Source organism: Prionailurus bengalensis, chromosome C1 (genome assembly GCF_016509475.1).
Source record: "Prionailurus bengalensis isolate Pbe53 chromosome C1, Fcat_Pben_1.1_paternal_pri, whole genome shotgun sequence".
Classification (NCBI taxonomy): domain Eukaryota; kingdom Metazoa; phylum Chordata; class Mammalia; order Carnivora; family Felidae; genus Prionailurus; species Prionailurus bengalensis.
This window is the reverse complement of record NC_057345.1, coordinates 86,152,820-86,170,360: the sequence shown is the minus strand read 5'-3', so window position 1 is coordinate 86,170,360 and position 17,541 is coordinate 86,152,820. Positions and strand designations below refer to the sequence as shown.

The following is a 17,541-nucleotide window of genomic DNA, read 5'->3' as shown; positions in this document are numbered from 1 at the left end:
ACTTCAGCTCAGGTCAGGATCTCATGGTTCATGAGTTCAAGTCCCATGTCAGGCTCTGTGCTGACAGCTCAGAGCCTTCTTAGGATTCTCTCTGTCCCTCTCCTGCTCACTCGCTCTGTCTCTCTCTCAAAAAATAAACTAGGGGCGCCTGGGTGGCGCAGTCGGTTAAGCGTCCGACTTCAGCCAGGTCACGATCTCGCGGTCCGTGAGTTCGAGCCCCGCGTCAGGCTCTGGGCTGATGGCTCGGAGCCTGGAGCCTGTTTCCGATTCTGTGTCTCCCTCTCTCTCTGCCCCTCCCCCGTTCATGCTCTGTCTCTCTCTGTCCCCAAAAATAAAAAATAAACGTTGAAAAAAAAAATTAAAAAATAAATAAATAAAATAAAATAAATAAAATTTTTTTATTTAAAAAAAATTGCTGATGCAATATACTAAAGCCACATGTAGGACATCATGGGGAGGCAGCATGATACAGAGAAAGGCCTCACGGTGCGTGGCTGAGTGCAGACTCTGAGGCCAGAAAACTTCTGTTTAAATAACAGCCCCACAGGGCACCTGGGTGGCTCAGCTGGTTAAGCATCAGACTTGGGCTCAGGTCATGATCTCGAGGTCCATGGTTCAACCCCTGCGTCGGGCTCTGTGCTGGCAGCTCAGAGCCTGGAACCTGCTTCGGATTCTGTTCTGCCCCTTCCTCACCCATGCTCTGTCTCTGCCTCTCTCTCTCAAAAATAAATAAACATTAACTATTAATATATATATATATATATATATATATATATATAATTTACCATCTCTATTTTCAATCTGATATTGCTTTTAAAAAGGAAAAACAAAAAGCAACTCTAGAAGAATACTCCCTTTTTGCACTTCCTTTACACACAAACTGAATAAATCCAGAATTTTCATGGACTTCTATCCTGAACATTGGTAAGGAGCTTGAAACACGTAAAAATCCTTGCAACATTCTCAACTTATTTTCCCACTTGGAATTCATGAGAATGACGAAGATATCATTAACTCTCTTACATTCGCTTTTGAGGAAACTAACTCCCCCATTCCTGTAATGTTTTGGAGCTGGCACTAGGTAAGCATAGAGAGAAAAGTGCTTAATATTTATACAGGGCATCACCTAACTATAACATGGCCCCAAACCTGCATATATGTCACTGTCTGAGATCTTAAGTGCACCATCATTCAGTGTTATTTCTGAATTCTTTCATTTCTGCACTCTAATTTCAAAAATAATAACACTTCTGAATGGCTAGAGTTAAAGTAATAAATTGGGGGTTCTGGGAATAAGGAAGAGGAAGAGAAACTGCCCAATACCTGAACACATGCTCATATTTAAAATTGACTTATTTTAGTAGGTCAGAGAAGGACAGACATTGTATGTTTTCACCCATATGTGGATCTTGAGAAACTTAACAGAAGACTACAGGGGAAGGGAAGGGGAAAAAATAATTTCAAACGAGAGGGAGGAAAACCATAAGAGACTATAAAACACAGAGAACAAACTGAGGGTGGATGGGAGGGTGGGGGAGAGGGGACAATGAGTGCTGGGCACTGAGGAGGGCACTTGTTGGGATGAGCACTGGGTGTTATATGTAAGCGATGAACCATGGGAATCTACCCCAAAAACCAAGAGCACACTTTACACACTGTATGTTAGCCAATTTGACAATAAATCCTATTTAAATAAATAAATAAATAAAATTGACATTTTAAATTTCAATCATATTTCATTTTTCATCTTCTAGTGAGAAATAAATGTTAATTATTCTTAAATTCGACTAAAAGAGATCTAAAAAAGTATGAGAACAAAATGTTCTAACTACCAGATGTTAGTTTAATACAGATTATGACATAGGAAATATTATATTCCCATAAGATAAATATGTTTCTCAGATAGATGGATAAATTGTATGTGCCTCTTTTCAGAGGTCATAACTCAAAGTCCTGTTTACTTGAACAAACCCTAAGAAGGAAATGCTGACCAGAGCAAGAAAAGTATTCTTGCTTAGCTATATTATCACATTAAAATGTCAGTTCAGATCCTTTTTGTTTGCTTTGAATAGGCCAGACTACTACAAAGAGACAAGAAAAAGTTAACAAAGGCTGTGAACATCAACATGACCTTGGCTGAGATTTACATTTTGTCAGGACAGATGACTCACACCAGTAAACTTGGCCGCTTCATCAGTGGCTGTCCTGGAGTAGAGACCATGGGGCTGAAAAATTGGTTCTTCTGGCAGTCCCCATCCTGTGTCCTTGAAGAAAGCCCACTCTCCCTAGCATAAGCACTCCGGTTATCTTTCTTGGTGAAAGAAACCTGTTTGGCATGCCACTTGTTGACCTAAGAGAGTTATGATGTGTTCCTTCCATTTGGGGTTCCCTGAGGGCCAAACCGGAACCACAGACTTTTGTTCAAGGCCCTTTTCCGGGTCAAACATCCAAATAGAATGTAAATCCACACTTGTGGCTTAAATATTTTCAACGGCTTTTTTTGTTCCTTTAGGGACATAAAAATATGAATACAAACCAAGCGCTTAGCTTACATCAGGCATATTGTGGTAGAAAAAGCTAAACCAGGAGGTAGACTCCTAGTCTCAAGGTAGTCCTACTATTAATGCTGTGACCTTCAGCAAGGAACAGAGTTGGTGGGGCCCTGGTTTCTGATCCGCACCAGAGGGGAAGTGGAACAAATGATTTCAAGGTTGCTTCTAGCTCCAAAAATGCCCATGATCCTATCTGTTGTAAGTCACTTCCATTTTTAGGTAGCAGGGTGTAACAGAAAAAACAGATTCAGAATCAGATAGATGTGGAATGGAATCACAGAGGTTAGAACTTCGGTGACATTCAATTTCCTTACTATAAAATAGAGGGGTGCTTGGGTGGCTCAGTCAGTTAAGTGTCCAACTCGATTTCAGCTCAGGTCAGGATCCCAGGATCGTGGCATTGAGCCCCATATCCGGCTCCACATGGAGTCTGCTTGGGATTCTCTCTTTCCCTCTGCCCCTCACCCCACTGTCTCTCCTCTCTCTCTCTTTCTCTATCTCTCCCTCTCAAATAAATTTTAAAACCCCCTTTTTAATGGAGATCATACGGCCTAATTCACCAGTTAGTTATAAAGATTAAATGAGACCATGGATATTACCAGTTTAAAGTGGTTTGCTTATAATATAGAGCCTCCATTAAAAAAAAAAAATGCCCCTAATTATGTTTTCAACTCTGGACTTTAGAAACCAACATGCATTTGAGCCTTTCACAAAACCACTTGTGGTATATATTATTTTTTCAATTGTCACATTAATTTTTTCCTCTTTATATCCATTTCCATCTTCAAATAGAAACTTTGTTTTTCTATTTCCTTTTTGTAAATACTCTCCAAACCAGAGTACCCTCCTTTACAATTGTGTTCCTTAAGTTACAGCTTTTTTACTTTTAAGGATAACTGCTTTCTTTGCTCTGATTCTTATTTTATCAGTGGATAACTACACCTAAAAATATTGGCACTCTCAGCATCTCAGAAAGGACATATTCCTATGTTATATGTGTTCAGCTAGGAAACAAAGAAATGCAGAACATTAGTCTTAAGGAGACATGAAAATCTTCCAGAGGAAAACTCACCTCTCCAAATCTTTCCACGTTTTGTGTTTTAGATAAGTTTCCACCAATAGACATATCATCCAAGCTAGAAAGAATTTTGTTAATACTCCCTTCATTGGATGGTCTATTTTTCAGTTTGGATCGGAAAATGTCTCCTTGGACCCATAACGATGCTTGTTTTCTGTAAAAAAGAGAGAAAACAAAATAATCTGTAAAATACATTACTATCATCTCCTTGAAAGTATATCTTCTAAATAAAAAAATTAGCAGATATGCCTTTACAAGTCAGACTAGAAAGATTACGAAATCTTAGAATTTTTTTAAAAAGTCATTTTCTGTACATCAGAATAAATAATAAAGTTCTATATGAAACACAAACACCTATCTTCCAATATATATCTATAATATAACCATATATGAATTGACTATTAAGGTTCTCAGATGTTTATAATACATTTCACAGCAGTAAAGACTATGAGCCCATTTGCCTTTTAAATATGAATCTAGGGTCGCCTGGGTGGCTGAGTCAGTTGAGCATCCGACTTCAGTTCAGGTCATGAACTCGTGGTTTTTGAGTTCGAGCCCCACATCAGGCTCTGTGCTGACAGCTCAGAGCCTGAAGCCTATTTCATATTCTGTGTCCCCCTCTCTCTCTGCCCACCCCTGCTTGTGCTCTGTCTCTCTCTGTCTTTCAAAAATGAATAATCACACACAAAAAATTTTTAAATATGAATCTAATATCTGTAACATATTTCTCAAATAGCAATTTGATATGTCTATAAAAACTGCTGGAGTGAAGTGCACTCAAAGGTGTACGTGAAGAAACTTGAGTTAAACAGGAATATTGCCTAAAAGAGTACTAAATACCTAATTGTGTGTGGCTCCATGAAAGGCCCTGGAAGAACTTCAGAAAGAACTTCAGAAACCTACTCGTCCCACATAAAAGTAAGGTATGTAGCCTCAATTAGCTTATCCTTTAAGAAAAAGAAAATGTGGGGGCGCCTGAGTGGCTCAGTCAGTTAAGCATCCAATTATTGGTTTCGGCTCAAGTCACGATCCTGCAGTTGAAGGGTTCAGGCCCCATATCGGGAGGGACCCCGACACTGTCAGCATGGAGCCGGCTTGGGATTCTCCATCTCTCTGGCCTCTCCCCCCCACTCACGTGCTCTCGCTTTCCAAAAATAAATAAACATGAAGAAAAAAAGAAAAAGAAAATGTGCTTCATCTGTAAGTTTTCTTTTATTCAATAAGGCACAATTATAACTGCTTTTAAGATTACAAGAAAAGGACTTCAAATATGTATATAAAAGGATACTCTTGGTTTTAAATTTTATTATTAGAGTCAACTTCATGCATTTCTTTTAAGATAAGTTACCCCATCGGATGCTACCCCATTCTATTCTATGTCATATTGTACAGAATAGAATTAAGCTAAAATTATGGTTCATCATAACGAGTATTAACATCCAGTGAAATAACAGCATTATCAAGGAGATGCTACCAATAAGAACATAGATTTATTTTTTGAGGCAACAGAAAGGCCAAGGAGTACTTTCTCTCAAAGATTCCACATAAAATTCAGGTTAAAACATGAGAAGAAAAACAATGACAAAAAGTCTTCCCTGAATTATGTAATCTCATTGCGCCCTCAAGAAAGGAATCCATCCACCTTTCCTTTTTAAAAGAGTTGACTTTCAAATCAGAACTTTTGCTTATGGTTAAATACTGTTTAAGTCTTGAATAAAATATAAACTTTTAAATTGCAGCAAAATTTTACATGTGCAATACCTCCAACCAAACATATACACGTCCAAGTATCACCCTATAGAGATACATGCCTGTATACAAGATGAGAAAATGATTACTGCAGCATTATTTGTAATAAAAAAGAAAACTGGAGATACCTAATGGACAACTGGCTTATTAAATCATAGTAAATCCATTCCATGAAATATTATACAGCCAGTAGAAATCCTGGGATGGACCTACATGTGGTGATAGAGAAGAGCAGCTATGAAATAAAGCGTTAGTAAATGAAAATATAAGTGACAGAGTGTGGAAAGTGTGATCCCATTTTTTTTGTATTAAAAAAAAGTTATAATTTAACCCAAACTTCAGTTATCTGGAAGAATATATAGGAAAACACTGACTGGTTACTCCCAAGAATGAAAGGAAACTTTCACTTTTTATTGCATGTCTATACTGTTTGACTTTTTTTTTTTTTAATGTTTATTCATTTATGAGGGTGGGAGAGGGGCAGAGAGAGAGGGAGACAGAGGATCTGAAGCGGGCACTGCACTGACAGTAGAGAGCCTGATGCGGGGCTCAAACTCACCAACCATGAGATCATGACCTGAGCTGAAGTTAGGAGCTTAAATGACTGAGCCACCCGGGCACCCACTGTTTGACTTTTTTAAAACAATGTGCCTCAGATGCTTTTGAAAACAAAACATTAAGTGATAAATAAACAGATCAAAGCAGACCAAAACTAGAGTTAGTACAGAAAGGAACCTTTCAAGTTGTTATCATAAAAGATAGCAGACAGCACATCACTAGATTGTTTTAACAACAGTATTTATAAATAACTTTAGAAAGAAGTCAATTTAGTAAGTGCCCAAACGTTAACAGCATAGGATAAGACTGGATGGCTGTGAGGCTTTTTTTTACATATAATATCCTACCCCACTTTCAAATAAGAAGTGTTTTTTTTTCCTTTTAATTTTTGCTCTTTTCCAAATAAAGCAAAAGGAAAAAGGAACACCTTTAGATCCTATTTCTGAGACAGTATAGAGGCTCTACATATAAAATATGTTGTTCATATATAAGACTAACTTAGCATTTCTAACATTGTTCTAAAATTGGAATTCATTAAATTATCTTAAGAAATTTCCAGCATGTTTTTAAACAAATTAAATTTTGTTTAATTTAATTTACCGAGGTGAAGGTTTAAATATATGAATAAAATAAAAACTCCAGAAGTCTACACACACAAGTTCCTAGGGAGTGTGGCAGTATCTGCCTTCTATTACGGCAGAAGGAACTTTGTGGAAGCAAACCACTGAGGGCTATTTTCTGAGCTTAAGATATATAAACGTAGGGGCACCTGGGTGGCTCAGTCAGTTGAGCGTCCCAACTCTTGATTCTGACTCAGGTCATGATCTCACAGTTCGTGAGATGGACCCCCACATCGGGCTCTGTGCTGAGTGTGGAGACTGCTTGGGATTCTCTCTCTTCCTCTCTTTCCCGCTCTCTCTCAAAATAAATAAACTTTTTAAAAAAGATATATAAATTGATGAGGTTACCATAATCACTGAGTTACATTCAATGTTTCTATACCAACTGCCAAAATACATATTCAAAAAATACTTTTAAGTTTTGCTTCCTTTGTGATAACCTTCATAAAACCATGGTATAGCCTCTGTGCTACCTTGCATTTTCAGAAATCCTTGCTTTAATTTTTTATTCCTCCAGATTTTTTCCACTTATTGCTACATCTAGTATAACTCTTTATCTGATGGTTGACTCTCATATCCTTCCAATAGTAATAAACAGCATAGTCCTTGACATGGTATGAACAATTCAAAAAAGTAACTGTTAAATTCATAAATGAGTACCTTGAGCCTCTGGCCAAAACGCTCAGTATTAAAGAACTACTATTTCACAGGGAGAGAAGATTCAGCTTTGCCACAGACAGAGAAAAATTCAGATAAATGAAACATCCAGAAAGGAGAGAGATATACAGATGAAACACAGAATTCCTGTCCCTCAAAAGTTCCCAGTTAAGTACAAGAAAAGCAAACAACTGAAATCCAATTTTAAAGCTCTATGACCAAGACATGCCCTTAACTCAATCTGAAAGAATCAGAAAGAAGATCCCTGAGAATTCAGAAGTATCTAGAAAGATTAGCAGAACTTAGCCAGTAAAGAGTTTTCCCAGAGCAAAGAAACACAACAGGGGCTTGAAGAAATAGTGATATCAAAGACCGCAGCATGTTTGGATAACTGGGCTGTTTGATTTGGCTGAAGCAGAGGATATGACAGAAGTAAGCAGCAAGCAGTTTGTTGAACACCACTCTGAGGAATTTAGATTTTTTTATGTGTTAAGACTTACTTATTTTGAGAGAAAGAGAGAGAGAAAGAGAGCATGAGCAGGGGAGGGACAAAGAGAGAGGGAGGGAAAGTACCAAGTAGGCCACACAATCAGTGTGGAGCCCAACACAGGGCTTGATCTACGACCATGAGATCATGACCTGAGCCAAAATCAAGAATTGGTCGCTTAACTGACTGAGCCAGCCAGGTGCCCCAGGAGTTTAGATTTGATCTCAAAGTTGATCCCAACATTACAAAGTCTTTGGGGATGAAAAACATGAAGTGGAAATGGAAACCGAGGAGTTGGAGGACCGAAGAGGCCACACTGAAAATAATTCCAGTTCCAAAATGTTACCAAAGGAAAACTCTGAGGCTGCTGCCAACCTAAAGATGGAAAAATCACAAAGTGACACCTTTCACTTGCTTGGTTTAAAAGACCCCATCTGTCCCATCACTGGGAAGACTTGATGTGAACCTGAATATTAAAGATGACTCAGGTGTCAAAGCTGATTTGTGTGTTGCTAAGAGATGCTCTACGCAAGTGCTCCTCATGAAAAAGCAGCACGCCATGCAAATTCCTCTCTTATTGACAATAGAAACCACGCTGGCTTTTATTGTGGTGTCTATTACTCCTTAAAAGCCTCATCTCAAACAGAAGACGTACAACGTGTATTTTTAAGTAGCATTTAAAAATCACATCCTATGAAGCTAACACACCGGCTCGAAGCAAATCTAACGTAGTAGATTTTCTAAAACAGCATGAGCCTCTGCCAAAAGAACATGTGCTTTGAAATAACAGGAAGAGATCTGTCTTGACTTAAACAGAGCCTTTTGAGAGAGGTAGCCAGTGTTGGGGGTCAAGTGTTTTTGGCCAAGTCATGGCCCTGGGTCAGTTAGGCCTGGGACATAAGAAATAATTAACCAGGCTTCATTACAAGTGAAGTCATGGCCTTCACAAGTCTTTTTAAATATCTGCTTTTAGGGGCACCTGGGTGGTTCAGAGGGTTGGGTGTCCAACTCTTGATCTCGGCTCAGGTCATGATTCTAGGGTCATGGGACCGAGACCCACATTGGGCTCCATAGTGAGCATGGAGTCTGCTTAGGATTGTCTCTCTCTCTCTCTCTCTCTCTCTCTCTCTCTCTCTCTCTGCTCCCCCCTCCCTCTCCCTCTCCCTCTCCCTCCCTCTACCCCTCTCCCTGGCTCATGCATGTGCACAGTCTCTCAAATAAAAAATATTTTTTTTATCTGCTTTTAAAACTCCTCAAAAGAAAGGCAAGGTAGGGGCGCCTGGGTGGCTCAGTCAGTTAAGCGGCCGGCTTTGGCTCAGGTCATGATCTCACGGTCCGTGAGTTCGAGCCTCGCGTCGGGCTCTGTGCTGACAGCTCAGAGCCTGGAGCCTGTTTCAGATTCTGTGTCTCCCTCTCTCTGACCCTCCCCCATTCATGCTCTGTCTCTCTCTGTCTCAAAAATAAATAAACGTTAAAAAAAATTAAAAAAAAAAAAAGAAAGGCAAGGTAGTTGTATCATTACGGGTGTTTCTGTTTGTAACTGACCTCTTTTCCCTCACACCCTTGAGTCCAAATGAAGCCTATCTCTCCACCATCTTGACTCTGTCTTCAACACTTCTTCCATCCTGGACACATATCTGTCCAGTACCCTAACCTCAGTGTCCATCCAAGGCCACCAAATTTGGCCACTCTTTAAAGAAACCCAGCCCATTTTCTAGTCTGATTTAGGCCTGCTCTAGCTGTGACTGGAGCATCAGTCTGCCCTGCATGCCTCCTGTACTCCACTGCCCCAGGGCTATTACAGAAACAGAGGTAGTTCCCCGTTTAAAGAACTGGACTGATGAAATGGTCTAACTTGACATCAAAGAAAGACAGACCAGAAAGCAGTACCCACGATTCAGGAGGTGGAAAGGAGACAGGTGTTCAAGTTCACCTCATAGTTTGGTACATAGGGAAGACTTACTGGGAAGATGTTAAGAAAGAGAATTTGAGGGTAGAAGGGAAGGCTCTTGATTCTGAATCCCACAAGGACATGTAACTGGAAGAGAAAAAATTAGAGAATTCCCAAAGCTAATTCTATTTAGGCATAGACCCCCCACAGTCGGAAGCTGGTTCAATGGTATCACGACAAAATACAAACTTTACAACTAAACTGGATGCATTATCGCTTACAGTACATTCTTTATCCACCTCTAACCCTTTTCACATAAGAAATAAAACAAAAAGCATTCAATCTCCTGGCTTTAGTAATTGACAAGAGTATTTCAAGGTACATTTCTGATGTCATCATTGCCCACAATTCTTACATATACCTTATCCTCGATACTGGAACCCACATTAGGATTTCATCTTTGCTTAGCTAATAGATTCAATACAATTGGTAGTCAACCAATGAATAAGATGGTGCAATAGTAAATACTGAAGAGCAGTTCAGAAGTTTAGAAATGGATGTTGCTGCAAAAACGTGATTGTCAAATAGTGCAAACTCGAACCTATGCAATGTGCTTGTTATTCTTATAAATAAACCATGACATTGTCTCTGGCTATTTTAAATTCCAGTTTACAGTAGTCTAGGTTTTAATTTCTGTATTTTAGAAAGATAAATTCTTAAATCTTTAAAATACATTAAAAAACTTAATATATATTCCCTGAACTACTTCATGTATCTAAAAAAAAAAAAAACTACAAAAAAGAAACAGGAGGAATCAATTATAATTAAAAACTCCAGGCATTATTGTTAGACCTCTCAAGAATTTTTCCATTTTCTTGAACAAGTTTTCTTCATCTTGCTTTTGGTAATTTCCGAAAAGAAAAGGCAATGGTTTAACTGCTAATTTTTGATGTTGCTCATCCCAACTATGAAACTTACCAAATGCTACAAGCACCCAATTGAATGTGGCAAGTTGATATTTACAGGGTAAGAATGACCCATGGACCCGTATTATACAGTGTGGCTGGGGACCAGCAACATCACATCACCTGGGAGCTGGTTAGAAATGCAGAATCTCAGGTCACACACTGACCTACTGAACCAGAAACTGCATTTAATAAGATCCCCAAATGATTCTTTTGCGATTTATTATTTAAGAAGTATGACAGACAACTGAAGGCTTACAACTAAATTAGAATGTTGACAAATATCCAACTGAATGGAAGTTGATGACAATATCTATGATAATAAAGCAAAAAGGAGGAGTTCTTGGTTTATGGATTTAGGAATAAAAGAGAGTCCAACCACAAAATTGTTGCTCCCTTAAGATAACTTTATTCAGGGGCGCCTGGTGGCACAGTCAGTTAAGCGTCCAACTTCAGCCAGGTCACGATCTCGCGGTCTGTGAGTTCGAGCCCCGCGTCAGGCTCTGGGCTGATGGCTCAGAGCCTGGAGCCTGTTTCCGATTCTGTGTCTCCCTCTCTCTCTGCCCCTCCCCCGTTCATGCTCTGTCTCTCTCTGTCCCAAAAATAAATAAACGTTGAAAAAAAAATTTAAGATAACTTTATTCAAAACAGTAGCTCTACTTCACAAAGACAAAACAATCTGCAGGGTCCAGATTTAGGCTTTATGTGAGTTCTCTCTGTGTCAGGAGGTAATTTAAAATTAAAAGAACTTCCATGTTCATGGTTTGGGAGAATTAATACTGTTAAAATGTTGATACTGTCCAAAATAATCTACAGAGTCAATGCAATCCCCATCAAGATCCCAATGCCACCTTTCACAGAAATAAAAAAACAATCCTAAAATTTGTATAGAACCCACACAAGACCCCAAACAGTCAAAGCAATCTTGAGAAAGAAGAACAAATCTGGAAGCATCACACTTCCTAATTTCAAACTATATTACAAAACTAAAATAATCAAAACAGTATGGTAAGGACATTAATGCAGACATAGATTGGTGAAACAAAATAGAAAGCCCAGAAACAAACCCACACATGTATGGTAAATTAATTTATGACAAGGGAGTCAAGGATACACAATGGGGAAAGGACAGTTTCTTCAATAAATGGGTATTGGGAACCCTGGGGAGCCATATGCAAAAGAATGAAACCAGACCACTATATTACACCATACATAAAGGTCAACTCAAAATGAATTAAAGAATTGTACATAAGACCTGAAACCATAAAACTCATAGAAAAAATCATAGGCAATAAGCTCCTTGACATCAGCCTTGGCAATGAATTTTTGCCTCTGAAACCAAAAGCAAAGGCAACAAAAACAAAAATAAACAAGTAGGACTACATCAAACTAAAAAGCTACTGCATACCAAAGGAAACCCTCAACAAAATGAAAAGGCAACCTATCAAACGGGAGGAAATATTTGCAAATGTATGTCTGAAAAGGGGTTACTATCATAATATATAAAGAACTCATACAACCCAATAGCAAAAAAAAAAAATCAGATTTAAAAATGGGCAGAGGATGTGAATAGATATTTTCCCAAAGACATACAGCCAACAGGTGTAGGAAAAGGTGCTCAACATTACTAATCATCATGGAAATGCAAACCAAAACCACAATGAGATATCACTTCACACCTGTCAGACCTGTCAGAATGACTATTATCAAAAAAACAAAAACAAAAAACAAGGGGGCACCTGGGTGGCTCAGTCAGTTAAGTGTCTGACTCTTGATTTTGGCTCAGGTCATGATCTCACAGTTTGTGAGATCAAGCCCCACATCAGACTCTGTGCTGACAGCATGGAGCCTGCTTGGGATTCTCTCTCTCTCTCTCTCTCTCTCTCTCTCTCTCTCTCTCTCTCTCCCCTTCTCTGCCCCTACCCCCGCTCACACTCTCTTTCTCTCTCTCCAAATAAATAAATAAACTTTAAAAAAAAAACAAGAAATAACAAGCGTTGGAAAGACTGTGGAGAAAAGAAAACTCTTGTGCACTGTTGGTGGGAATGTAAATTGGTGCAGCTATTACAGAAAACAGTATCGAAGTTCCTCAAAGAATAAAAAAAAATTTTTTTTAATCTTTATTTTTGAGAGAGAGAGAAAGACAGAGTGTGAAGTGGGAGGGGCAAAGAGAGAGAGGGAGACACAGAATCTGAGGCAGGCACCAGGCTCTGACCTGTCAGCACAGAGCCCAATGCGGGGCCTGAACTCACAAACTATGAGATCATGACCTGAGCCAAAGTCGGATGCTTAACCAACTGAGCCACCCAGGCACCCCTCCTCAAAGAATTTTAAATAGGATTACAAATGATCCAACAATTCCACGTCTGCATGGAATGAAAACACTATTTTGAAAAGATATATATCCTCTCATGTTCATTGCAACATCATCTATAATAGCAAAGTCATTTTAGAAACCAAAGTGTCCATTAATGAATAAATGAATGAATGAATAAAGAAAATGTGAATACACACACACACATTCTGATAAATATCATAATACTAGCCGTAAAAAAGAAGGAAATCTTGCCATTTGCAACATGAATGAAACTTGAGGGTATTGTGCTAAGTGAAGTAAGTCAGAAAATAAAGACAAACACTGTGTGACCTCACTTACATGTGAAATCTAAAGGAAAAAAAGGAAAGAATTCGTAGATACAGAGAATAAATGGTGGTTGCCAGAATGGGGGACACAGGTGAAATGGGTGAAGGGGGTTGAGAGGTACAAACTTCCAATTATAAAATAAATAAGTTCTGGGGATGTAACATGCAGCATCGTGACTATAGTTAAATAACACCATACTGTATAACTGAATGTTGTTAAGAGAATGAATCTTGAAAGCTCTCATCACAAGAAAAAGAAATTTGTAACTAGTTGTGGTGATGGACGTTCTAGACTTATTGTGGTGATTATTCCACAATATATACAAATATCAAATATTATGTTGTACACCTGAAATGAATATAATGTTATATGTCAATTACATCTCAATAAAAATTTTTAAATTAAAAATAAATGCATAAGTAAAAAACAACATTATTATATCAGGCCCATAGAAAAGAATCTTCCTAGGCTAAAGCCCCTGTGGAAACCCAATACCAGCCCCTGAAGGCTTCCTTTCTAATGAATGAAAGTTTTAATGGATCATGATCCAGAGATCAGCACAGTGCCACAAACTGAGCATTCCATAAATAGAATCACACAAATCATAAAAGCAGCCTGATCCCACCTCTGGATTTCCACAGGCTGTCCCTGTGAAGGATGAGTTTAGACTTGGTTCAATAATAAGAGAGATGTGTTTGTGCATCATTTTAAAAACTTTGAGGATGGTTGGTAGAACACAGATTTGGGGTTCACAGTGGAATTTTCAGCTTAAAAACAACAGTTTCAAGTAGAAGAAAAAAACATTTGATCGTTGTTTTGCAAACGATTTTATTTATATCCTAGGAAAAAACTGAAATATAAGATTTCAGACCATAACGAAGAAGAGGTCTTGATCTGTCAATACGGAAGTTCATCAACTCATGAGGATGCTAATAAACATCCCTCTTACTGCTGGGGAGATAGAGGAAGTTTTCTTCAAGATGCAGAAATCAAACACCTGGCCATATTTTGGTCTTTGAGGACTAGCAGGGTGTGTTTCCCTAAAGTCACAGATTTAGAATTTATGTTACCTAAAAGGCACTGAGTGGCACTTTCACTTCTAAAAGAATATAACCCCTCTAACTTGTACAGTCATTTTTGACAGATGAAAACCTGTCAGAAAACTTTTTAATCCTCTTACTTCTTTCTTAATGAATGTGTGACTTATTCATGCTTTTGCGTCATCGTTGGTGTCACTCTCTTCATCTCTCATCATTAGTCAGGCTTCAAAGCCTGAGACTGACTTCCTTGAAACGTCCCTGGTACCCATCCATCTCTAACCCCTCGCTCTAACTTCTAGCCCCTTCAACAAGACCCATTCCTCTTACTTTTTTTAATTGTTTAATGTGTTTTTTATTTATTTTTGAGAAATACAGAGACAGAGCATGAGCTAGAGGTGGGGCGGGGGGGGTGGGGCGGTGGTTGGTGGTGGGCAGAGAGAGAGGGAGACACAGAATACGAAGCAGGATCCAGGCTCTGGACTTTCAGCACAGAGCCCGATGTGGGGCTCAAACTCATGAACCATGAGATCATGACCTGAGCGGAAGTCAGATGCTTAACCAGCTGAGCCACCCAGGTGTCCCAAGACCCATCCCCTTTAGGTGGCAATAGTCCTTTTCCTTTTTCAATCTCCCTCCACCCTATTCATCTTACACATGGCTGCATCCCAGTGTTCTTTAAATAACATGTGGATCTCAGGACTTTCCTACTTTAAATAGCCCAAAGTAGCACTGTGATAAATGAGAGAAGTTCAGAATGCCCGTGTTCACAGAGGATCTGTGTATCCTACTGTACATAGTTACTATCTACACCAGTATACACTATCTACACACATCCATGAGCTTCCTATCTATACAAAGCTGCTCTAACACACTGACAAACACCTAGTGGTTCAGAAGAATACATATTTACTTTCAAACAGTTCTGGAAGTCAGAAGGCCAACATCGGTTTCACTGAGCTAAAGTCAAGGTATTGTCAGGCTTGATTCTTTCTGGAGGCTCTAAAGGGAGAATCTGTTTTCCTTGTTTTTTTCAGCAGCTAGTGGCTACCCATATTCCTTGGCTTATGGCCCCTTCCTCCAGCTTCAAAGTACATCAGTTCAATCATTGATTGAATTCAATTCAATCTTTGATTGATTCAATCATAATCAATCAATTCAATAGAAGCTGTTGGTGTGATTTGTCATGCATTTCTGCCCAGAGCTGCACGAATGCAGTCATGGAGGCGTACTTGGCTTGTACTCCATATCTGGACTCGGGATCAGAACTGGCCCTTCTGTTCCTGACTCCAAGAGGAATTAACATGCCTCAGCCTCTTCCTTGAGCCAGACCAGGCTGACCCCTTGGAATGGATCAGGGTGGGAAGAGGAATGTGCAGATGCCCAGGCTCCTAAGATTGTGAGACACAGTTAATTTTTTTTTTTTTGAAATGTATTGTCAAATTGGTTTCCATACAACACCCAGTGCTCATCCCAAAAGATGCCCTCTTCAATACCCACCACCCACCCTCCCCTCCCTCCTACCCCCTATCAACCCTCAGTTTGTTCTCAGTTTTTAAGAGTCTCTTATGCTTTGGCTCTCTCCCACTCTAACCTCTTTTTTTTTTTCCTTCCCCTGTCCCATGGGTTTCTGTTAAGTTTCTCAGGATCCACATAAGAGTGAAATCATATGGTATCTGTCTTTCTCTGTATGACTTATTTCACTTAGCATAACACTCTCCAGTTCTATCCACATTGCTACAAAGGGCTATATTTCATTCTTTCTCATCGCCACGTAGTACTCCATTGTGTATATAAACCACAATTTCTTTATCCATTCATCAGTTGATGGGCATTTAGACTCTTTACATAATTTGGCTATTGTTGAAAGTGCTGCTATAAACATTGGGGTACAAGTGCCCCTATGCATCAGTACTCCTGTATCCCATGGGTAAATTCCTAGCAGTGCTACTGCTGAGTCATAGGGTAGGCCTATTTTTAATTTTTTGAGAAACCTCCACACTGTTTTCCAGAGTGGCTGCACCAGTTTGCATTCCCACCAACAGTGCAAGAGGGTTCCTGTTTCTCCACATCCTCTCCAGCATCTATAGTCTCCTGATTTGTTCATTTTGACCACTCTGACTGCAGATTTGTTCATTTTGGCCACTCTGACTGGTGTGAGGTGGTATCTGAGTGTGGTTTTGATTTGTATTTCCCTGATGAGGAGTGACATTGAGCATCTTTTCATGTGCCTGTTGGCCATCCGGATGTGTGTCACAGTTAAGACAAACAGCTCACTCAGGACTGCACATAAGCAAACTTAATGACGGACCATAGATCACACTCAGGTAGTATATGTATTGCCCTGGTGGGAATAGCTACCTGGAAGTCTCACCTGAGGGGAGGACACTCTGCCCAGGACCCTCAATCAGGACTCCAGCCAGCTTTTCACCAGAAGAGCCAGGCTTCCCCAGTCAGGAGGGTAGATGTTGTAAGTACTCAGTTTGAGCTTTCTTTGTTCTTCTCTATACCTCTCTCCTTCTCTCCCCCTACCCCTCTGTCTTTCAAAATAAATAAATAAACTTTATTTTTAAAAATCAATGCAATCCACCACATTAACAGGCTAATGAAGAAAATGGCATGATCGTACCAATCAATGCAGAAAAAGGATTTGACAAAATTCAATACCTATTCATGATAAAAACTCTTGGGAAAATGGAGGGGAACCTCCTCCACTTGATAAAGTACATCTATAGCAACCCTCTAATTAACATTACATATAATGATGAATGCCTAGATGCTTCCCCCTAACCCCAAGATTGGGAACAAGTAAAGAATGTCTGCTCTCACCACTCTTATTCATCATAGTGCTAGAAGTTCAAACTATACCAAGGGAAGAGAAGAAAATAGAAGACATGCAGATTGGAAAGGAAATAAAACTGTCCCTATCTGCAGACAACATGATTGTCTTTGCAGAAGTGCCCAGGAACTCACATGTGTGCATACACACACACACACACACACACACACACACACACACACACACACACCCCTAAATTTCAGAATACAAAATAAACAGAGAAAATCAACTGTATTTCTACATACTAGCAATGAACACCCAAATTTAAAATATAATACTATTTATAATCACTCAAAAGAAAGAGAAATACTTAGGTGTAAATCTAACAAAATAGGACTTGTATGTAGACATTGTATGTAAATCTAACAAAATAGGACATTATGCAGAAAGCTACACAATGCTAATGAAAGAAATCAAAAGAGATCTAAATAAATGAAGAGACATATTGTGTTTATGGACTGGAA

At 39.1% G+C, this 17,541-nt stretch overlaps 1 protein-coding gene across 6 annotated transcripts in view; it reads right to left on the bottom strand.

Annotated features, from left to right (window-relative positions):
* CDC14A (cell division cycle 14A) overlaps positions 1-17,541 on the bottom strand; it is a 188,888-nt gene that overhangs the window by 42,058 nt on the left and 129,289 nt on the right. For all 6 annotated transcript variants that reach the window (XM_043575677.1, XM_043575678.1, XM_043575675.1 and 3 more), the window contains exon 11: positions 3,625-3,784. In XM_043575677.1, the coding sequence (XP_043431612.1) occupies positions 3,625-3,784 (160 nt within the window). The remainder of the gene's footprint in view (positions 1-3,624; positions 3,785-17,541) is intronic.